The sequence below is a fragment of the Mytilus galloprovincialis genome, chromosome 1, assembly GCF_965363235.1.
Source record: "Mytilus galloprovincialis chromosome 1, xbMytGall1.hap1.1, whole genome shotgun sequence".
Classification (NCBI taxonomy): Eukaryota; Metazoa; Mollusca; class Bivalvia; order Mytilida; family Mytilidae; genus Mytilus; species Mytilus galloprovincialis.
Window position 1 is genome coordinate 82,717,465 of NC_134838.1, and position 24,452 is coordinate 82,741,916.

The following is a 24,452-nucleotide window of genomic DNA, read 5'->3' on the forward strand; positions in this document are numbered from 1 at the left end:
GGAATTGTGTTTTTTCTTTTTCAGCCTAACAAGATGTATTTGTGAGATAATAATTTGAAACAATAAAGCTATTAGAGTAATGGAATACTATGAGTTTGAATCTGGTAACTATTGAATAATTTATGAATGCATTTGATGTTGGATGAACATGAGTGAAACAGTAACAATATAACTCGTTTAAAGACTTTTAGACAGTATAAGTAATTGAAAAGTGTAGTTAAAAACGTTTTAAAACATAAAAAACAATCTGATGGTGATAAATCGAAAATTCTTATAATAATAAATATTATTAGACCGAAATATTTTTGGGTGGGGGATTTTTTCATTTTTTTAAGGGGTTCATATATATTTTTTCTTCAAATTTTTCAAATCTTCAATTGCAGTGTATTGTGCTATATAGTTTTAAGACCTTTGACCACATTTTTTGGGGGTGTGTTGATACCCTATATTTGTCAAAAATTTGATCTCAATCCAAATTGAGACTGTAACTGAAGCTTGAATATTGTGTCCAAATTTGCCCCAACTGTTTAGGGTTCGACCTCTTACTGTGGTCGTAAAATGCTGCGTATTTTTGAAATAATAAGCTGTTGCAAATTGATTTTAGGTATAAAACAATTGACACATATTCTTGTAACTTCTTATATTTGTTAGTGTTAAAAACTGATATATAATCTGTTCGAGTTCTATAAATTTTCGATTATAAAAAATCGAAATACCTCTTTGCATGTAATTGACAATTTTTAATAGATATAGAAAGATGTGGTATGAGTGCCAATGAGACAACTCCCCATCAAAGTAACACTTTAACAAACTAAACCATTATAGGTCAAGGTACGTTCAACATGGAGCCTTGGCTCACACTGAACAGCAAGCTATAAAGGGCCCCAAAAAATTACTAGTGTAAAACCATTTTAAACACATTATCGCATTGCATTCTCCTCGGTTTAAAAAAAAATCGGGAGCTTATCCGCCCGCCTGTCTGTCCGTCTGTCGTTGCTTGTCGTCTGAAGCAAATGGCTTCAGGATAATAACTTTGGTATCCCTTTTTTGATAAGAAAATATAGAAGAGGAGAAGAAGACATAAAGCGTTGCTGCTCACAAGGAAGCTATTAAGCCAAGTGTTAAAGTTAAATCTATCCATTCCAAAATTTTATGGACGCCACCACGAGTTCGTTGACCGTAATATAATATCTGTTTCACATATCACGCCAAATATCAACAATTCCGTCTTCTTTTCCCCTGAGAATGACTCATCGAATTAGACTTATTAACGGATTTGTTCTAACATGAGAAAAACGACGGGTGCCATTTATAAAGCAGGATGTAAATATTATTCCAGAGCACATGATATCATTCTGCATTTTGGTGGGATTCTTGTTGCTCAGTTTTTAGTCTTCGATGTTGTGTTGTGTTTTGTATGCTTGTGTTAGTTTTTGGTCTTTTTCTTTTCTGCCATTGTTGTGACAGTTTAAACGAGAAACATGGAGAATATGCTGATAAAGGTTAAAATATTTTGTTAGGAAACATATGGAAATTAAATAATTGAATTATTCCTAACAATATATACATCACATTTATATCTGAAGTTACAGCAGTAAAATATAATTGTATTACGTCCTTTTAATTTCAAATAGGTGATGCATTTATAATCAAAGAATGCAAACAAGAAGCAGACTGTCTATTACAAAAGAAAGATTTTATAGGAGCACTAGTAAAATACGATCATGCGTTAGAACTTGCTTGTCAATCACCATTTACCAGAGATGAAATACCTAAAATATTGTGTAACAGGTCCATGGTTCGTCTGAAATTGAAGAGATATGATGAGGCGTTGAGTGATGCTCTGTTTAGTATACGCGATTTCCCTTCCTGGATAAAGGTATTATTTATACAACATTAAAAGATTTTTTTAGGATTCTTTTTGGTTCATGTGTAAATGCAAAGATCAATTTGACAACGTAAGAGTCAAATACTGTGAACAAACAAATTTCATTCTACACTAGTTTCGAATTTGATAAAACTGACCAACATTATTATGTTCTGATGGACATGAGTAATTTTACAGATGCATAAATTAGAATTTTTGATCTTGCAAGAGTTATATACATTATGCATATATTATTTATAAACTCATGGATGGTGGGGCTTCGAAATTTCTTTTTATAAAATTTGAAATTGAAAATTCCTCTGTCAGTTCTACTTACTCAGTAGGTTCACGATCGCTGTTCTTTACTTTCTAACGAAAAGAAACATTTTGTTGGTGACTTTACTAGGGGGTCTTTACTCTACCTCAGTAGTCTGTAAAAAATGTGTGTCAAGTTGAACAGATTAGTACATGTAGTATGATGATCTTAAATATTACGATTTCTGATTTGTCGTTTACAAAACGAATGATTTAGTATGTCTATTTATTTACTATTATCGCTATTTTGTGCATTTTTCCTTTGATCTTTTTTTGTGATAATTTTTCATATCATGCTACTCGCTTGAGATGAAAAATTATTGTTAGAAACTAAGCAGGCACGTGGCGTTGCTAACGAAATTGACATGAAATTGACAACATCGTCATAGGTAAAATAGCGATACACAGATTATCATTGGTCATCTCAACTCGATTGCCTTCTCGCTTTCGCCGTCCCGGCTCAAGCGAGAAAATCAACTTCGTTGAGATGATCAACGATAATCTATAATTATATGTTATGCTGTTGTCAATACAAATATAAAGTTTCTTTTGCTGAGAATGTGATGCTCAAATCCCATTGTTCATGCTTCAGTGACATTGGAGTTCTTATAATGCTTATTTGGTGTGATCTCTATTTCGATCTGTTTTACGAGATGTTTAGTATTAAACATTTTTTTAAAAATGAGTATAGAGCGTGTTGTTGTATTAGGACCTATGTTGCTACCCCGGCATGTACCAATGAATTTCATGCGAACATTAGCCTGCTTGACTTTGGATAATTACATTGTTAGATTTCTTAACGTGTTTTAAAACAAATTTTTATCAAAAGTGTATTCCTGTATGGCGCACTGTTAAATTCTTGTTCCTCAATCTCAGTTGGAATTAATAATTTTATACATTCTTTTATGAAGTCAAATTAAAAAAATATTCCTCTTTTATATTTGATGTCACAAAGGATACATAATTTATTAAACATATTATATTTGAAGTTCAAAATACATTTACCCCATTAATCACGTTTAATTGAAATTCTTCAATATGACTGACTTTTAGACAATTATTAGTTTACAAGAATGAGCCATTTAAACCACAACATAAAACCCAAACTACATTTAGAAACTAACATATTGTCTTTTTTCAATGAGCACGTGTTTATACAGTATTCCAAGCTCTAACCCTCTCTTCAAACCTTATTACATTTGTAAGTTTCAAAAGAATTGCATTTTCATTGCTTCTTACATGGGGTTGATTGGTCTCTTAGACTCTTTATATATATACAATAGTATGTTGGGAAATTATAAGAGTGTTGACTTGTAGCATTGTGCAAGACATATTTTACAGTTTTAATTTGACCTGTTATTGGTTTTTATGAGAAAAAAAATTATGTTTAGTCACTAAATTACCAATTATATAAACCAACAAGTACACACCCGTGATAACGCGGGTCCGTGACTGAATTAAAGAATATAACTATGCCTAAGCCTTATTTTAGTAATTAGTATTGTCATCTGATAAAGTCATGTCGATTATAAGATACAAAGTTTTCTCTACTTTCAAATCTTTCTGTTTGAACCCGTCGACCTGGAACTTATCAATTATTGGTAATATTAATTATTTGGAAAACAAAAGGTCCTGGCTATCCAGGAATGGAGTATTTTTTAATCAACAGCATTGTCCTATATTAGTTATCTCAGAAAGTCTTGCTGATTGCTGAATAAAACTACAATAGGGAACAATTTGACAATGATTGAATTTAGTAGTGTCAGCCCTTTGATTATAACCCGTGTATATAACAAAATCCTAAATACACCGTTTGGTGGTGCGCCTGTCAAATGCGGAACGTACAGATAAGGTAATAGCTAACAGGTGAATATACTATTGGTATCGGTATCGGATTCGACCCGGAACTTGTTAATCATTGGCAATATTAATTATGTGGAAAACAAAAGGGTCTGGAGTGGTGTAATTTTTAATCTACACCATTGTCCAATATTAGTTATATAGAGAGTTGAATTCTTTGATTTGTCGTTTTTACCCGATGACGGCTGACAAATTGGACCTCGTAATTTTAGTATTATAGATATGTTATACGACTCCATTCGTTCTAATGTTTTTAGGGTTACTGGAGGGCTAGCAATGTCTTCAAAGAAACGGGACAGAATGAAAGAGCAGTTGACATATTAAACGATGGATTAGCAGCCTGCATAAGCTACTCTGCTCCTAAGGAAGAACAGGTCATTTTGTTTGTTGAGATGTTAACACTTCTCTGTCAAGATAAAAGTAAGTACCCTACCAAAAACAAGTTGCGTTTCAAAACTATCAAAATATACCGTACGCTGACCTATAATGATTTACTTTTTAAAATTGTGATTTTGATGGAGAGTTTTCTCATTGGCACTCATACCACATCTTCCTATATCTATTTGCACTGCATTAAAGTGCAGAATTTTTGTGATTTTTCTTTTTGCAGTATACCTGTCAAAGCAAAATAAACACTTGTAATTGATCACACATCTTTGTCTTTTGGTCTTTTCTTTTTACCAAAAGTCAAATTGGTTTGAAAAACGTGTAGTTCTTATCGCACATTGATGATGATATTTGTTATCAACTGAATAATATGTACACTCAGGTAAAATTATATCGTTGTAACAAACATTTTGCAGGAAACACACTAAATCGAAATCTACAAATTCCACGGGATAAAGCAACAAAGGCGAGGATAATACAGCGACTGATTTTGAACAAATCATGGGAAAATATAAGTTACTTAGTGACAGGTGTTTATCAAGGTAATAATATGGACTTGGCAGGCTGTTTCTCTGACCTTAACTTCTCATTTGTCCACGTTGGAAACCTCCTTAAACAAATATCAGTATCACAGAAGAAAAGTTGGGGAATACAATTAGCTATTGCCTTGCTAAGAAATGGTGCATCATATGAACAAATGGAACTTGGTATAGGACAAGCTGCTATACATATTGGTGTCCAGGATGCTTTAGAAACAGGTAGTTATATAAATCTATAGATGTCAATCATTGTCACAGTCATACAGATAATTCCCCATAGCATAAACAATACGCTCATCAAATTCCAGTATACCTAATACTTTAAAAACAGTACGGTATAAATACTTCAATCAAGTTTGTTTGAGAACATGTGCAGTGTTAATACAAGACATCAGTCTACTCTATTGCGATATAATGATCATTGTTGGCGATGTACCATTTTTGTGGATTTTGAGGTTTCATCTAACTATGGATTTTAATGAGAAATACATCATTTCCAATGAGTCTGCATGTGTGTTACTTCAAATGACAGATAAGAACACTTTCAAAACAGGGTATATGAAACAGAAAACATCAAAAAGTTAACCCACAAAGAAATTAATTCCACCTGTATAAATAGGTGCAGTGATAGATTTTCGTTTATATTTTCTTTTTGACGCTTGACTAATTACGCTTCCAATGGTTTAACAAGTTTGTCTATAATATATAATCACAGTAGTATATTAAATTTTAGGTAGTACTATCTTCCTAAAATTCCTTTTGGGGACATATGTAGACACTTCAGCAAAAAAAGACATGATCAACTCAAATGGAGACACTGCAATCCATGTGGTTATCAAGACGGGGGAAACAAATGGTACCTATGGAGAAGCAATATTAAGACTTTTGATAAATAATGGCTGTAAATCTAGTCATAAAGATATGTCAGGAAAATTACCAATTGAGTACTTAAAACCTACAGATCAGGGCTATACACTATTACAGACAGTCAATAATGATCCAGGTAAATAAACATCTCCATTACATACACATAAGATGCCTTATTATTGAGTATTGGACACCACCAGAGGGCACTTGCATAGTCCAGATGCATCACTTTTGCGACTGTCCCCAGTTTGGAGCTATTGGCCTTTGTTAGTCTTGTATTATTATTTTATTTTAGTTCATTTATATGTTTCAGAGTTAGCCGATTGTGGTAATCTAAATACAGCTTGAATATCATAAATCAATCTTACTTTTATTTGTAACACTCTGTTATTTTTTTGCATTCTTTCAAATGTTGACCAGAAGTAATATGTCATTTTGTGTCATGTGATATATTTTACTTTACCTTTGTATACTGATTTATGTAGATTCGAAAAATACATTAGCCCAGAGATTACCAAACACACACAAACAACAGCAAAGCAAGAATACAGTAGATGTATCATGGCTGCCAAAGATGCCATTATATAAACCTCAACATGATAAATGCAGAAAGTGTGAAGATGAATTGGAGATTAGTAAACAGACTATAGATAACAGACCAGCCAAAACATACATCAGTATGGCTAAAGTTATTCAGGAAAGGGGTCATGATAAGACAAAACATCAAAAAATTGTTGACGAGATGTTGACAATGATTACTGAATCTATCGCAAAAACTCTCAATCCAGGTATTTTGTTAACAAAAAAATATTACAAAAAGTAAAACAACGGCAATACCGGACTTATTGACCAAAAAATTTAACTACAGAAAGTCCTTCATCAAATGACAAAATCAAATGCTCAAATACATCAAACGAATGGAAAATAACTGTCATATTCCTTACTTGGTAAAAACATTTCATTGTGTATAAATTGATTGATTAAACCTAGTTTTGTAGTAATCTGAAAAAAGTAAAATCACAAAAATACTGAACTCAGAGGAAAGTCTAATCGGAAAGTCCATAATCACATGGCAAAATCAAATGACAAAACACATCAAAAACGAATGGACAAGAACTGTCATATTTCTGACTTGGTACAGGCATTTTCAAATGTATAAAATGGTGGATAAAACCCGGTTTCAAAGCGCTAAACCTCTCCCTTTGAAGACAGTCTCATCAAATTCCGTTATATTTACAATGATGCGTGAACTAAACAGACATAATAAATAAAATAGTCAAAATATGAGTACAGCAGTAATCATCGTGTAACAATTTTATAAGAAACAATTTAACAGAACACAAAAACATCTATCTACAAACACATTGATTGATTCGCGTGTCTGACGTCAGAAAATTTTTATCCGTCATATATATTTGTCGTTCAATGTATATACAAACAGTTTTAAAATTTCACATGGACAGTGTTAGCATACAGGGTTAAGAAATCAAAAGTGTGTAAGAAGTAATATCAGAAATAGACCGAGATTTTAAATAGTCCAAAAGTTATATAGAATTTATAAGAATCCACACATAGTTCATTCCACTACGCGATTGAATAATTTTGACGTTTGTGGTTCAACGTATTTTCTAATTCATAATAGAAATATATCAGAATGACATATAATAGAATATCATACTGACGGGATCTTTTAAAGTACAGAGTCACGTTATAAGAACTAAAGAGTCACGTTATAAGAACAAAAGAAACACAAAAAGTCGCATATACAAAACACACCAGCAAAAAATATTCATAATGACCACTGAAAATGTTCGAAACTAACATTAAACAAAACAGGACTTTGTTCAGGCTTTGGTAGACTTTAAAGTAAATATGGAAATGACTTGAATTTCAGAAATTCCGAAGCCTCTTTTAAAAATTACATATAAACAATACCTTCAAATTGTAAATGGGTTGATCAAAGGAGAGAATTGGACGCAGTTAGTTGTAGTGGTAGATGAGTACAGAAAATGCCATGGTAAAATAGAATTGCCAGAATATGCCAAGCGTATCAAGCTTTCAAGTGTTATCATGCACTCTTCAATGAAAGGTTCTCATCAAGTTCTCATCAATATTATAAAGTCAATGCTTAATAGTGGTGCTCACATGGAGAATGGTATGTTAAAGATCAAGAGTAATGTTTTTTTTTATATTTTTGGTCACTCAATACAATAAATTGCTTGTATATATTCATAATAAATCATTCATAGACACAGACTTTGCTATTGACATTCAATGATGTAAATCATGGTATGGAAGATTATGCATAACGTTAAGCAATGCAGAAGAAGATCTGACTATATAAGATCAGAAAATGAACGCACCAATATTAGAGCTGTTACATATAAATTGCTTTTTGTAACGTAAGAACACAAAGAACATTTATATATCTGCTAGGATAGTCATGAAAGGTAGACCCAACCTCTGTAACAGATATGATCTACAGTTGTAAAATGTTTTGACTAAGCCAGACGTATTTTCTATTGATAGGTAACTTCTAAAATGAACTTCAAAGTGGTGAAAATGAATTCATCTCTTCGAAAATTTTACGGACGCCATCACTAGTAGTTGAACGTTATTAAATATCATACATATGACGACATATATGTTCCAATTGTCAAAACCACAATCCCATCCTCTTTCTCGAATAACCGACCAAGTTATACATGTACTTTTCAATACATTTATACTTGTATGACCGACACGAAGGGTGTCGCATGAAATAGGATCTGCTTTTCCTTCTATACAGAGCACATGAAATCACCCTCTGTTTTGGTGGGGTTAGAGTTGCCTACATTTTTGCATTGGAAGTAGCTTTTTATAGACTTTAGTTGTCTTTGCTCGTTGTTTACGTTTATTTTAAATGGCATTGTCATTTCGTTTAACGTTCACTTTATAGAATGATTAGAAGTTATCAATATGCTTTAACTTTACTTTCCGCTATATAGATGATGTTCTCTCACTAAATTATACAAAATTTGGTGACTTTGTTGAACGCATCTATCCCATCGAACTTGAGACAAAGGATAGAACAGACATAGATGAGTCTCCCTCATATCTTGACTTACATCTAGAAATTGATAATGAGGGTCAGTTGAAAACAAAACTTTTCGACCAAAACATAATTTCCATTTCTATGTAGCAAAATTCCAGCAGCGCATGCATACGAAGTTAGATCTCCCAAGTGATACGATAATCCTGAACTTGTATTTCCTATCATGATTTCCTTGACAGAGGGTAGCTGCTCACAAGGAAGCTGTTTAACCAAGAGTTCCAAATGGTGAAGTTGAAATCATCCCTTCGTAAATTTAACTCACGTTATCACGAGTTGGTTGACCGTTATGTAATCAGCGTTTCACAGATGATATCGGATATGTTCCTTACGTCGTAACTACAATCCCCTTCCCGTTTCATATGAATGTGACCTACAGAATTAGACTATTTACCGTGTTTGTAATAACTTGAGCAACATGACGGGTGCCACATGTGGAACAGTATCTGCTTATCTTTCCGGAGCACCTGAGGGCATCCCCAGTTTCTGGTGTGGTTCGTGTTGCTTAGTCTTTAGTTTTCTATGTTGTGTCTTGTGTACCATTATTTGTCTGTTTGTCTTTTTCATTTTTTTTTTTGGAAAAAAGATCTCATTATGTCATCCAATGTAAATGTGACGTGTATAGTCCCAATGTTATATTGTCTACTTGTTAAACCAATTTCTATTATATTAGAAAAAAAACTGCTAAAGGTTATGTCTGTATCTTTTATTTCTTTTGGATGAAAACAAAGGACATATTTTTATGTATATTGTGATGATTGATCCTTAAAATATTTCACTTCAAACATGACATAATTTCTATTATTCAGATTATTGTTTTTTTTTTTTTTTTGTTTTTTATCAAAACGGTTATTGTTACACCTTAGCATCATCAATCGACATAAAGAAAACGTCCTAAATCAAAATATGATAGTGATGGAAAAAGAAACAGGTCTGATTGTGTTTGTTAAAGCCAACAAACAATATCCTTGTAGCGAATTAATTTTAATATACGATATGCCCAAAGGCATCATGTAATTTCCTAGGTATATATTTTAGCAAGCACTCACTATTTGTTAAAATAAATAGGACTACGCATAAGACTTAATCTTCATGCGTAATTTTGGGTTCAATAATGTTTTATGTGCCCAATTTAAAGTACTTGTATATTTTAGAAGGCAAGATATGTATACAAGCTGCTGTACAGGAGAATCAGTTCAAGATACTGGAGACATTATTTCGCCACGGAGCATGTCCATCACATCTGTCTGTCAAGCAGGGAGACACACCTATCCATGCTGCATTATCTATAGCAATTGAAAAGGACAAAGGCAAGTAAAATTTTAGGTGTCAATAAGGGAGACACACCTATCTACACTGCATGAACTTTCGCAATAGAAAGGGATATAGTGAAGCAAGCTATAGGTAGCCGTCAATCCTGGAGACTCATCCGTTCATGCTTCATTATCTAAAGCAATAACAAGAGATAACGGTAAGTAAGGTGATGAATGTTTGTAAATCAAGGAGACACACCTATCACTATTGGATTATCTTAAGCAATATAAAATAATAGAAGTGAGAAAGGTGATGGATGTCTGACAATCACGGAGACACGCCCATATATGCTGTATTATATGTTTAGCAGTAGAAAGGAATAGAAGTCAGGAATGTGATGGATATCTAACAATTAAGGACACACCATCCATGCTTTATTACTAGTATCTATAGGAGTAAAACAGTATAGAGCAATCTCCGGCGCAGAGATCACATATCCGTTACGTTCAATACTTTGTAACACTACACTCATATTAGTGCAGTATTGCGGAGCATGTATGAAACGGATATGAACTCTGCGCCGGAGATTGAATATAGAGATAATTAAGGTGATACATGTCTTTCAAACAGGGCGACACACCTAACAATGTTGCATTGTCTTAAACAGTCTGATAAAAGTTGAGCGATACAATAATACGTACGTAGAACTAGTTTTCATTATTGTTTATCAATAGCAAAGTAGTTATGTAAAAACATCTCAGAAACATCTCTTCAACCGGGCCACATTCTTGCTACATCGTTCAACCATTTATTCATGCCAGTCCAACTTATAACGTACTTAATGGTTTGGGTTTTGCTCATTATTTAAGGTCGTGTAGTGACCTATGATTGCTTATATCTATGTCTTTTAATCTGTGGCGGATAGTTGTCCATGTGATAATAAATAAATCAACACGGTATAAGGAAGGAAACTTGTCTCAAACACATTATTCAATTCGATTTTTTAGTCCTTTCTGGTGATATTAATTTTGTGTCTTAATAGCAAAGCCAATCCTATACAAATGAATAAGGAATAAAATGTAAAAATTAATGCAAAATCATCCAAATACAACATAACATTAATATAAATATTCCAGACAATCACTAACGAATATTCTGACCTTGAACTAGTGCATTGACTCTATTCGAATTTACATATCTCAATATGACTCACATGTGGATCAGAATCTGCTTATCCATCCGGAACACATCAGGTCACCCCGAGGTTTGGTGCGGTTCATATTGCTTAGTCTAAAATTTTCTATGTTGTGTCTTGTGTACTTTTGCTTGTTTGTTTGTCGTTTATTTTCTTATTTAGCCATAGCTTTGTCAATTTATTTTCAATCTATGAGTTTGAATGTTCCTCTAGTATCTTTCGCCCCTCTTATAGTATATGTCACTTACTTGAAAAACATGTGTATCTTGTCACTTTTAACCCATCCAAAAATGTAAAACTACTGTGGATTCATTTATTTTCGTGTGTATCAATTTTCGTGGATTGAGGAAATCTTGCATTTTCGTGGATATTTGATTTCGTGGTTTTGTTAAAGTCTGTCTATACCACAATTGCTAATTTGTGATACGTTGAACATTTAAATTCGGGGTTCACAGGTCCCAACGAAAACCAAGAAAATTGGTGTCCCATGAATGATAATGAATCCACAGTAACCACTGCAATTATGGTTAAAAAATATGTTTTATATTACAGGGAACTTTTCTGTTTTCAACCTGTTTTTAGAAATGTTCGAAAAAGACCCAAAAAAATACAACATGTTAGATCCTACACAACAAGACATAAACGGAGACAGTCTGTTTCATTTGGTTGCTAAAACGAAGTATAATTCAATTGTTCAAAAAGCAACCGAACTTCTTTGTGACAAGAAAATGTCATCAAATGTAAAGAATAATGATGATAAACTGCCAGTTTATTATTTGAATACAAAGAATGATCGAAGACTACAATTTGTTAGACTAGCAAATGATGATAAACCAACCAAAAATGTGTCCAGAAAATCTGGCAAAATGAATAAGGCTAAGCAATTACAAACGGAAGAACTCATGAACACTAAGCTTGAAGGAGAAGACCTTCTTCTATATGATAGAAGAGACACCAATCATTCAGTTGTTGGAAAACCTGTGGTAAAACAGCCGTTAGGAAAACAAGCTGTTAGGAAAAGAATAGAGGAGTTGCTACATAATCTAAATGATGCGGGTTACAGTAAATACTCAAGCAGAAGTGACGATGTTGACAATTTGAGTAAAAAGTCTAAGAAAGAGAAAGTTAAATCTAAGGTATATTAAAGGCTAATTAATTTGAAAGGAGAGATAGAAACATGTGTTCTATTAGTTTAAACATATGTTTTTTATACGCCCGTCAAATTTTTGACGGGACGTATTATGGTATACAAATGTCCGGTGTCCGTCCGTCCGTCCGTCCGTCTGTCTGTCTGTCCGTCTGTCCGTCTGTCCGGCGTAAACATGTCGCACCGTAACTTGAGAACGACTTATCCAAATTTCATGAAACTTAATATAGTTGTTTCTTATGATGGTCAAATGATCTGTATACTTTTTGGTGAAAATAAGATTTAAACTTTTTGAGTTACGGCACTTTATAACTAAAACAGGGGTGTGTTTTTTTTTTCACATGTCGCACTGTATCTCAAAAACGATTCTTGATTATGACTTAAAACTTTAAACACTTCTTAGTTATATTAATCTCAATATCTGTATACTTTTTGGTGATGATTCAAAATTTCATTTTTGAGTTATTGAGTATTTTGTAAAAAAGGGGGAGGGTTTTTTTACATGTCGCGCCATATCTCAAAAACTATTCATGATTATTGCTTAAAACTTTACACATGTCTTTGTTATATTAATCTCAATATCTGTATACTTTTTGGTGATGATTCAAAATTTCATTTTTGAGTTATTAGTATTTTGTAAAAAAGGGGGAGGGTTTTTTTTACATGTTGTGCCGTATCTCAAAAACGATTTATGATTATTGCTTAAAACTTTACACACTTCTTTGTTCTATTAATCTAAAGATCTGTATACTTTTTGGTGATTATTCAAAATTTTATTTTTGAGTTATTGAGTATTTTGTAAAACAGGGGAGGGTTTTTTACATGTCGCGCCGTATCTCAAAAATAAGTTCTGATTATTGCTTAAAACTTTACACACTTCTTTGATATATTAATCTAAAGATCTGTATACTTTTTGGTTTTGATTCAAAATTTTATTTTGGTAATATTGTAATGCCGGCATTCCAACCTTTTAATAGTAAACCTATATCTGTATAGTTTCTTGAAATTGTTGAGGATAAACGATAGATGCTAGTGAGATGTCTAAGGGACGACATCAAAAGTTCAATGAAGGATAAAAAAACTTAATTCACATAGTTTTTTCACTGACCCCCCCACCCACCTCTTAACTTAATTTGAGAAAAATTGATTGACCCATATGGATCGGGGGGGGGGGGGTCTCAACATGGGATTTTGGGTACAGGTGTGCAACTGGGATTTTAAAAACACCCCCCATTCATATATTGAATAATTGTGAAATCCCTACCTATACATATATTTCACAGCGAAATCATAACCCATTCATATATTTATCAGCTCAAATAGTACCTATATGCATATACTGATATATCACAATCGGTCAATTACTACCTATTGATATATTTCCTCGGTAAAATTGCACCCCATTGATATATTTGACGGATCAAAAAAGGGACCCATTCCAGCGGCACATATGTATATACCTTTATATAGGAAGAGACCCCCCCGTGATATGGATATTGAACAGATATATCATGTTAAGGAGGGGTATTTGCGAAAAATACCAGTCGAGAGAATGTTAAATTTCACGAGCCGTAAGGCGAGGGAAATTCATTCTCAAGACTGGTATTTTTCGCAAATACCCCTCAATAACATGATATATCTGTTTAATTACACCGAATGTTAATGTACTAAAACGCATTGATGATCGTGACGTTACAAGCGTCCAGTCGGATAGAGTATTTTTTGGCAAATACCACGGCAGAGAGGGTAAAAAAGGCATATCCTTTTAGCAAATACCCCGGCGGCGTTAAAAATGAACGATATTCATTTGATAACAGTAAATTGGTGAAAAATACACTGGCTATTAACCAATCAAAACCCAGGATTCTTACATAAGGTGTAATTAATGTAAAAATCAATGTCGGATAACCAAATCTTGCTGCAGTTCAATCCCCCCACCCCCAAACTATTTGAATTAAGTTTTTTATCTTACATTGATCTTTTGAAGTTGTCCCTAATGTTGCAAGTAATGTAAGACTTGTAATTTACTGTTTTTACTGTTGTTTCCATGATACGACAGATTTGTGTATGTCAGTTTGTTAAACGTTTTATTTCAAGTACTGATTCCATATTTTCGCGGTAGTTACCTTATTATACTATAAACTGAAATAAAACTCTTTTAATTATCTACTAATAAATTTAAAGTCAAAACCCATCTTTATTGATGAAGATCAATCCATGTTTACAAACAATATCAACAATACGGGAATTTCCCTTGTATGATCCATGGTTACCGATTGGTAAACAATTATGTAACAAGCTCTGCCATTGGTCAGTCGAAAGTATAAATACAAAAACAACAACAGAATCGAGGGAGTGTTGGGTTGACAATGAACGGATAGTGAAAAACTTAAATAGAAGCTGGAATATGTCTGAGAAATACAGACAAGCGTTGAAAGTTAATTTTGTTTTAATTTAAGATTGTCGGTGCCGGTGACGGTGCTATATACGGGTGCCGGTGACGGTGCTATATACGGGTCACGGTGACGGTGCTAAATACGGGTGACGGTGACGGTGCTAAATACGGTTATCGGTGACGGTGACAGTGTCGGTGACAGTGCTATTGAAGGTGCACATTAAGAGTTATGTTGGTGGTTTTGACATGATTTATATGTCATTTAATGTGTTATACTTAGTTATTGTCTTCTTAGTTCTATAATGTAGAAGGGTGTTTTAATCCTTTAATTGAGATTATAGAAAGATACAAAATAAGTGACAACCTTGTTACTTGACTGTTGAAGTATATGTACTAGTTGTGTGTGTCTATGTAAGACCAACCTTAACCGCGAACCTGACCAGACCAGCGACGGATCCTGCAAGACCCATTCTCTCCGGCGTGGATTATTTTTGATATTAATAAAATATGAAACTTTATTTTATTCAGATATTTTATTTCATAACTGAGAATTATATAGAAATACAAGTATACGTTTTCCCTATCTGTAACGTGCTTTGGTCCGACGGTTAATAGTGGACGTCGAACCTTACACTTTATAGATCCTTTAAATCCCTTTTTCTTTGTGACCCTGTGTTCTCTGGTGGCCGACTCTAGCACCAGAGAGGCGGCGTTACAATATTTAGTTTTTGTAAAAAAAACCAGGGTGGGGGGTTTCACATGTCCCGCCGTGTCTCTAAACAATATATGGTTATTGCTTAAAACTTTCTCATAAACAATTTATGATTATTGCATAAGACTTCCACATAAGACGTCGGGCGTATCATGCGCTCATGGCGCAGCTGTTTATTTAGTGAATTGGGAAACAAGTTATTGCAACTTAATTAATCACTTTCTACTTTGCAGGTGTGAGTGCTGCCTTGAAGCGGCATTAGCCTACTCTTTTACACCACGGCTCTCCTATTAAATCAAGTACACATGTATTGCACTTGAGGAATCGTATAGATTTACTCAAATAAACAGATTAGAAGCAACAATGAAAGAAAGGGGGAAAATACCAAAGGGGCAGTTAAAAAAAAAGTCGAGGAAAAACAAATACCACAAATAAAACATTAACGTCAAAAAAGGCAAACACAATGAATGATACCACTGATAAAGTTAGATCGCTTCATATTTTGATTGACATCTAAAATTGACACTTTAAATCGGCGAAGAAGAAAACTTTTTCGACAAAAGGGATAATTTTAGCTTCCCAATTGTTAAGTACCCACTTCTATTTGCTATATTCAAGGAGCGTCTGCATATCTTGTATAGTTTTAGTTTGCAACCCGGATTCGTTTTTTTTTCCCCCAATCGATTTATGAATTTCGAACAGCGGTATACTACTGTTGCCTTTATATAGCATGTTTATCTATTGTCATAATAATCAATGATATAAGATAAAATTAGATGATTTGGCTTTCTAAGAACTGATATTTGTAATGAATAAAGTAACATTCATTTTTAGTCGAAAATTGTTTAGACGTTAATTAAGCTCTAATTGAAAATTGTTTGCTATCTCTTCTCTGTGATTAATGTAAGATAACATTTTATCATTATATGGAGATAATATAAATCGGTTTTCATTTATAGTCTTTAAAAAAGTGTTTATGTAGGTTCCAATCATAATTTTTCAATAAAGCATTCGACATAAGTTTGACGCTTCTAGAATAAAGTTGTGTTTATGATGGTGTTCTGTTTTTGTGTTTGTGCGTGTGTATATCTTGTCAATGTGTGTGTTTCTGTTAAGGGTTGTATATACACTTCAGACATTCCATGTATAACTTTTTCTGATTTAATATATTTTCAAGATTGAAATGGTACCTGATCCTGGACCCTATCTTGTAAAACCAAAAGAAACAGAGGAACCAGTACTATTACAACAAGGAGAGGAAGACATGTTTGATGACGAAGAAGACAGCGATGAAGAGCAATTCAAGGTTCTTTAAAACATAGTTTGTACAACCAATTGATACGAATTGATAATACGTTAATATTCATATTACTGGCAGAGGAACGAACGATACCAGAAGGACAGTCAAACTCATAAATCGAAAATAAACTGACAACGCCTAGCTAAAAATGAAAGAAGACAAACAGACAAACAATAGAACACATGACACAACATAGGAAACTTAAGAATAAGCAACACAAACCCCACCAAAAGCGAGGAGTGATACCAGGTGCTCCGGAAGGGTAAGCAGATCCTGCTCCACATGTGGCACCCGTCGTGTTGCTTATGATATAACAAATCCTGTAAATAGTCTAATTCGGTAGGTCACATTCATGAAAGGGAAGGGGATTGTAGTTACGACGTAAGAAACATGTCCGATATCATTTGTGAAACGATTATTCCATAACGGTCAACCAACTCGTGATGGCGTCCGTAAATTTACGAAAGGATGATTTCAAAATCAAAATTTGGAACGCTTGGTTTAACAGCTTCTTTGTGAGCAGCAACCCTCGATCAAGAAAATCATGACAGGAAATACAAGCACGGGAATATCGTATCAATTGGATGATATATACCCCTTATGCAGGTGCTGCTGGAATGTTGCTACTCAGCCTACTTAGAAATGGAAAGTTCACAATTGGAAAATGGTCAAATAACAAGAAACTAATGCTGACATTGCTGTTTTTTCCCCCTTTATGGTCCCGTACCCGATTCATTCTATGTTGTTTGCTTTAAACAATGTCTTGGTTTTCTCACACTGCTTATGAAGTTTTCACACCAACCTGTTTGATGTGTACCGATTAAAAATAAATTCAATGAAAACATGGTCTATTTATTATTTAAAATAGAAGATGTGGTATATATTTTTGTCAAAAAGACACACTATCTTTTATCCCCGAATTACAACGATATAAAAAAATCACAGATCAATGTATAGCCCTTGATATAGACCAACTCCAGAATGAACTTGAGATCACCCCTGATTTTTGGTGAGTATCGTGTTGCTCAGTCTTTTGATTTCCATGTTGTGATTTGTTGAATATTTGTTTGTGTATTGTGTTTTTTTTTTTGTTTTTTTTTTGCAATGCCATTGAAAGTTTTTTGTTTACCTAAGACTTAAAGTATGCATTAAGTATATTCGGCTTTTCTTTTTTAATATGTCAAAGAATGCCAAAATGAGGTAAGATAAAGAAAATGATTTTTTAAGGTTTCTCTCAGTTACCGAAAGCTAGTCCGGTCCTAAGCCTCATTTCATTAATACGATAAACCATAATTTACCGAGACTAACATATCGAATAATAAACTGTCAACTGATTAAGGGACGACATCAAAATATCAATGAAGGATACAAAAAATATTTTGGGGATGGATGGGGTCAACATTGCTGCAAGTTTTGTTTAATTGACATTGATTTCATATATATCATTATTGGTCAATCAATTTTTCCCAAATGAAGGTAAGTGGGGGTTATGGGGGGGGGGGGGGGGGGTTTGGGGGGTCAATGAAAAAACTATATGAATTAAGTTTTTTTATCCTACATTGATTTTTTTATGTCGTCCCTAAGTGTACATGAGCAGTATGAGAAAAGCAAGGCATTGTGCAGTTCCAAAATAAAGAATATACAAGGCACCAGTACTTTCAGAGGGAAGGTTGTTTCTTTTGTCAACTTGTCTGTGTTTTTGTATTTATAGTTTATCCCTTTTCAATAAGTTTTTTTCCCAGTTTAAGCCAACTTTCTTATGTTACGACGCTGTTCTTGTCACTTGCCATGCACATGAAGTCCTATGAAGTCTTCCGTAGATGTCTTCCATTGTTGTCGGTTTTATTTTGTTAAATATCATAATCTTAAAACATCCACTTCGCTTTTTCCTATGAAATTTGTTATTCCAGGATTACTATTCCTTACTGCTTGGTATATACATTTGAACTACTTTGTTTCTTTTATTGTAATCTTGACTACATTTCATTAACATGTAGTTCTATAGAATGAAATCTATCAATGCAATTAAGATATAATACACGAGCATAGAATATCGTATGAACAGGATAAAATTTAGAATGGAAATGGGGAATATGTCAAAGAGACAACAACCCGACCAAAAACCAGATTACAGCGAAGGCGAATGGGTCACATTGGCAGTTTTACTTGTACCACATATTTTTTTATTAAAATAAATCGACAATATTTGGTATGTCAAGTGGGATCTTGTAATTAATATTTCTATGTGAATTTTGTACAAGAGTTAATCCATTATAGCATAAGTAACCTGCTGTCCACTTAAATTTTTTCAAGTTATTATGTTGCTCAGAATTATGCATGAAATGTTCAAGACATTTTGTCCGATATTATTACACGAGGACGTATGAACATGTGCATTTGACTTATATATTGCCCAGTAGTGAGTTTGCTTAAGTTTGAGAATTCTTTTTCATTTAAAAAAATCCAATATAACTCAGCTGAGAAGCTTTCTTTTGTCATAATTCTTTTCCTTTATTTGTTCTATGTGATCCATGAAATTGTTAAATACAGCTGATTTAGTTGTGTCCATAAAAATGATAGTAACAAGACTTTAAGAAATTGTATTGTTATAAATTTACAGCGTTTAGAGACCATTAACGGGCCACTGGCTGTCAAATTCATGTTCACCGATTTGACTCAAATTCTCACATTTTATTTTTAGCTCACCTGGCCGAAAGGCCAAGTGAGCTTTTCTCATCACTTGGCGTCCGTCGTCGTCGTCGTCCGTCGTCGTCCGTCGTCGTCGTCCTGCTTTAACTTTTACAAAAATCTTCTCCTCTGAAACTACTGGGCCAAATTCAATCAAACTTGGCCACAATCATCATTGGGGCATCTAATTTAAAAAATGTGTCCGGTGACCCGGCCAACCAACCAAGATGGCCGCCATGGCTAAAAATAGAACATAGGGGTAAAATGCAGTTTTTGGCTTATAACTCAAACACCAAAGCATTTAGAGCAAATCTGACATGGGGGTAAAATTGTTCATCAGGTCAAATTCTATCTGCCCTGAAATTTTCAGATGAATCGGACATTTCGTTGTTGGGTTGCTGCCCCTGAAATGGTAATTTTAAGGAAATTTTGCTGTTTTTGGTTATTATCTTGAATATTATTATAGATAGAGATAAACTGTAAACAGCAATAATGTTCAGCAAAGTAAGATCTACAAATAAGTCACATGACCAAAATGGTCAGTTGACCACGTTAGGAGTTATTGCCCTTTATAGTCAATTTTTAACCATTTTTCGTAAATCTTAGTAATCTTTTAGAAAAATCTTCTCCTCTGAAACTACTGGGCCAAATTTAACCAAACTTGGCCATAATCATCATTGGGGTATAAATTAAAAAAAGTGTGTCCGATGCCCCGTCCAACCAACCAAGATGGCCGCCATGGCTAAAAATAGAACATAGGGGTAAAATGCAGTTTTTGGCTTATAACTCAAAAACCAAAGCATTTAGAGCAAATCTGACATGGGGGTAAAATTGTTCATCAGGTCAAGATCTATCTGCCCTGAAATTTTCAGATGAATCGGACATTCCATTGTTGGGTTGCTGCCCCTGAAATGGTAATTTTAAGGAAATTTTGCTGTTTTTGGTTATTATCTTGAATATTATTATAGATGAGATAAACTGTAAACAGCAATAATGTTCAGCAAAGTAAGATCTACAAATAAGTCAACATGACCAAAATGGTCAGTTGACCACTTTAGGAGTTATTGCCCTTTATAGTCAATTTTTAACCATTTTTCGTAAATCTTAGTATTCTTTTAGAAAAATCTTCTCCTCTGAAACTACTGGGCCAAATTTAACCAAACTTGGCCATAATCATCATTGGGGTATCTAGTTTAAAATATGTGTCCGGTAACTCGGCCAACAAACCAAGATGGCCGCCATGGCTAAAAATAGAACATAGGGGTAAAATGCAGTTTTTGGCTTATAACTCAAAAACCAAAGCATTTAGAGCAATTTATGTATCTCAATAGAAAGGGAGATGATAATTAAGGTTTCTGGTGGTTGGGAAGACACGTCAATCCATGTTGCATTATATATAGAAACTACAATGGATAAGGGAAGGTAAGGTATTCCAGTCAGAGATACTTTAATTCACAATGCGTTGACATAGAAAAGGCATTGTAATTATAAGTAAGGGAGACCATGCATAAATTATTGTTGCATGAGCATATTCAAATGGTCAAATATCGCCCTTTTCACGGTCATATTTTCATATTTCTAAGTTTGTCAATATCAGTTCTTGAAAAAAGATGATTTTCTTTAATAGTAGTTAAACTGGCTTTAAAAAATCATTCCGAACCTGCGAGTACTCTTTGAACTTTTTGTTGGTTGGTTTCTGTGCTTAACACAATTCTAATGATACGAACATACTTTTCTAGTTTCTTATGTTTCTTGGTTACACTACTATTACATATGTCATGTGGATATTTAAGGGCTGACAATCATGTTAAACTTCGCCATATTCTTTACGGGCCTATTCTAAACAGGAGCCCGTAACTAAATGCCTCAAGTTAATTGTGTCTGCATTTTTTGTTTTCTTTTATTTTATAAGCATAGATATTGCTTTTAATTTTCTCGTTTGAATTATTTTCCAACTAGTTTGTTATACCTGTTATAGCTAACTACCAGTATACGGTATTTGTATTTTATTAATTTTTAATGGTGTATGATGTTCAATAGGTGTTTACTTGAATTAATGTTTGATCTATGGGGAAAGGTTGTCCTATTATTTACAATCGGATCACTTTTATATGGAAAATTGTTTTTGTGTAATACTTTGCCTGACGTGGCATTATAGAGTCCTCGACCATCCCGTTTGGCCTTAGAAAACGAATTAGAGTATTTTGAAGTATACAGAAACATTCTTCTATAGCTATACCACTTTAAAATTGACATGATAGAATAATTCTGGAAACTAACTGACTTCATTCTTTTATATTTTTCGGCTTCACAATTAGAAATATATTGTGCTTCTATGGATAAGTTTAAATGGGGTTTACTACAGTTTACAAATAGCATTTAATGAAAATGTCTGTAACAATGATTGTATTCTGTTTTGGATGTCATGGATGCTGACATGCAAATAATCCGAAATACCCAACTTTTATCTCCTTACAACACATCTTCCTTCCCTCTAACAACACAAAACAAAACAAAAAACCATGTCTTTCATGCATGTTGTATATCCTTTTTTATAAAAAATAAAACAATATGGTATAATGGTCATAACTACAGTAAATATTTAAGTAAGTAGTTTTCTTTACTTTAATTTTAGAAGCTAATGACTTGGTTGGTGTTGATTTAGGAAACGTATTTCATGCAAGAAAGATACCTGAAAGTTATGATGAACCTTCTGCATCAAAAAATGAAAACAAGACTGATGAGCAGGATGAGGAAGAGGTTGAAGAGGGACAACAGTATGATCATTTACATCAAATCTTTATCACTAAGAATGCTGTATTATGTAATGAAGTCCAAAAAAACTTCAGAGAACTGTTGCATGGCTGTGATCAAACTAAACAACACGTAGAAGCTGAACATCAAAATTTGCCTAATCGTCTTCAAGATTTGAATGATTACCAATTTCCTCTATTCATAACATCTAAACAGCTACTGTTAATGTTAGATGCATCTGTGGACCAGTCTTACTTCTTTGATCGAACAGAAGATGGAAGTTTGAAGGTTGATATTCCGGGATGGACAGATGGAGATGGGCCCCTTAGTATTCTTCATCTTCTACAAGAATCTGATGGCGAAAGTGACAGTGATGAAGAAATAGTAAACATATTGGAAGGAAATCAAGACAATAAAAAACAAGGTCATCAAAAAAGAAAAAAAGTTGCTCCTCGAAGAGAAATGACATATGAATTGTTTGCTGAAACAATATGGCCGCACATGAATAAAGGCATTGGAAAGAAATATCATCCTTCTCTTGTCTGGACAGAAATAATGTCATTTATAAAAGGTTCATATGAAGCCTTATCCAAGCTAACAGGATACCTCGAGAAAGGAGACTACTTTGACCTTGGGAGAAAAAGAGCACCAAACTTTTCTGGAGAAAGAGAACATATTTACACTTTGTTCAAACGCTATGAACATGCAAGGAAACAAAATTTCTTGTTTGACGAGACAGATCTAGTTCGGGATGTGTATCAGCGTTTATGTAAACAACAGAACATGGACTGGGTGATCCATCAGATATTTGTTGATGAAACTCAAGATTTCACTCAGGCTGAGCTTTGTTTACTTCTGAGATTGTGTCAGAATCCCAACGATATGTTTCTGACAGGAGATACAGCTCAGGGCATCATGAGAGGAATATCCTTCAGATTCAATGATCTCAAATCTCTTTTCTTCTATGCCAGTCATTCATTACAGGTAAGATCTATCTTTATCAGTGATAAATTAATAATATTCAGTCATTTGAGTAAAGAAATAATAGTGGAGCTACATTGCATCCATCTTGTCATCGTTTGTCAAATATTTTGGTCATCCTTTTGTTATGTTCTTCTGAAAGAATTACTTCATATTTTGTCAGCAGATTAATAGTAGATAACCTTAGCCGTATTTGCAAAATTTAAGGAATTGTTGGTCCTCGATGCTCTTCAACTTCGTACTTTATTTGACCTTTTTAGTTTATTTTTATTCGAGCGTCACGGATGAGTCTTTTTTAAATATAACTCGCGTCTGGTGCAGATAAAACATTTCAATCCTGGTATCTATGATGATTTCATTTACAATGAAATTGTTGTCATATTAACTTGAAACTTAGTTCACACGTTCATTATGATGTGAATGATTCACAATATATATTCGAATATGTAACGGATTTTGAAAACGTTCAAGGTTCACTAAATATAGGGAGATGTAATAGTGCAAACGTAGCATGATATCCTATGGACACATATTTTTTATTTTTATTTTGAGATCAAAGACACATGACAATGCAAATCAAAGCAGTAATTCTAATAGCATCTGATTGCAGTGGTAGGATATGTTCTCCTCTGTTTGTTCGTGAATTTTTGTTTATAATTTCATTTTAATCAATTAGGCCATGGGCAAAACAACAGGTATAGCTATTCCTGAGCAAGTGCACCAGCTCACACACAATTACCGTTCACATGCAGGAATTCTCTCTCTTGCATCTAGTATCCTTGATATTCTGGTTGAATTATTCCCAGAATCCTTCGACAGACTTAACAAAGATCAAGGACTTTTTAAAGGACCAGAACCAGTATTGTTAGAGTCTTGTAGCTTTAGTGACTTGGCTCTGTTACTCAGAGGAAATAAACGTAAGACCTCTCACATCGAGTTTGGAGCTCATCAAGCCATCTTGGTTGTAAATGATGCAGCAAGAGAGAATGTTCCAGAAGAACTTCAGTGTGGTCTGATATTGACAATATATGAAGCCAAAGGTCTGGAATTTGATGACATTTTGCTCTACAATTTCTTCAGGGATTCACAGGTAAGATAAG

The 24,452-nt window shown here is 33.7% G+C and overlaps 1 protein-coding gene across 1 annotated transcript in view; it reads left to right on the forward strand.

Moving 5' to 3' along the window:
* The window catches only part of LOC143059060 (TPR and ankyrin repeat-containing protein 1-like), a 37,348-nt gene continuing 12,896 nt past the window's right edge, over nt 1–24,452 (forward strand). Inside the window, exons 1-13 of the mRNA XM_076232852.1 lie at nt 1–104; nt 1,635–1,879; nt 4,300–4,462; nt 4,846–5,187; nt 5,702–5,971; nt 6,321–6,623; nt 7,730–7,990; nt 10,081–10,236; nt 11,928–12,511; nt 16,807–16,935; nt 18,840–18,861; nt 22,253–23,355; nt 24,029–24,442. Coding sequence (XP_076088967.1) covers nt 80–104; nt 1,635–1,879; nt 4,300–4,462; nt 4,846–5,187; nt 5,702–5,971; nt 6,321–6,623; nt 7,730–7,990; nt 10,081–10,236; nt 11,928–12,511; nt 16,807–16,935; nt 18,840–18,861; nt 22,253–23,355; nt 24,029–24,442 — 4,017 coding nt within the window. The 5' untranslated portion in view covers nt 1–79. The remainder of the gene's footprint in view (nt 105–1,634; nt 1,880–4,299; nt 4,463–4,845; nt 5,188–5,701; nt 5,972–6,320; nt 6,624–7,729; nt 7,991–10,080; nt 10,237–11,927; nt 12,512–16,806; nt 16,936–18,839; nt 18,862–22,252; nt 23,356–24,028; nt 24,443–24,452) is intronic.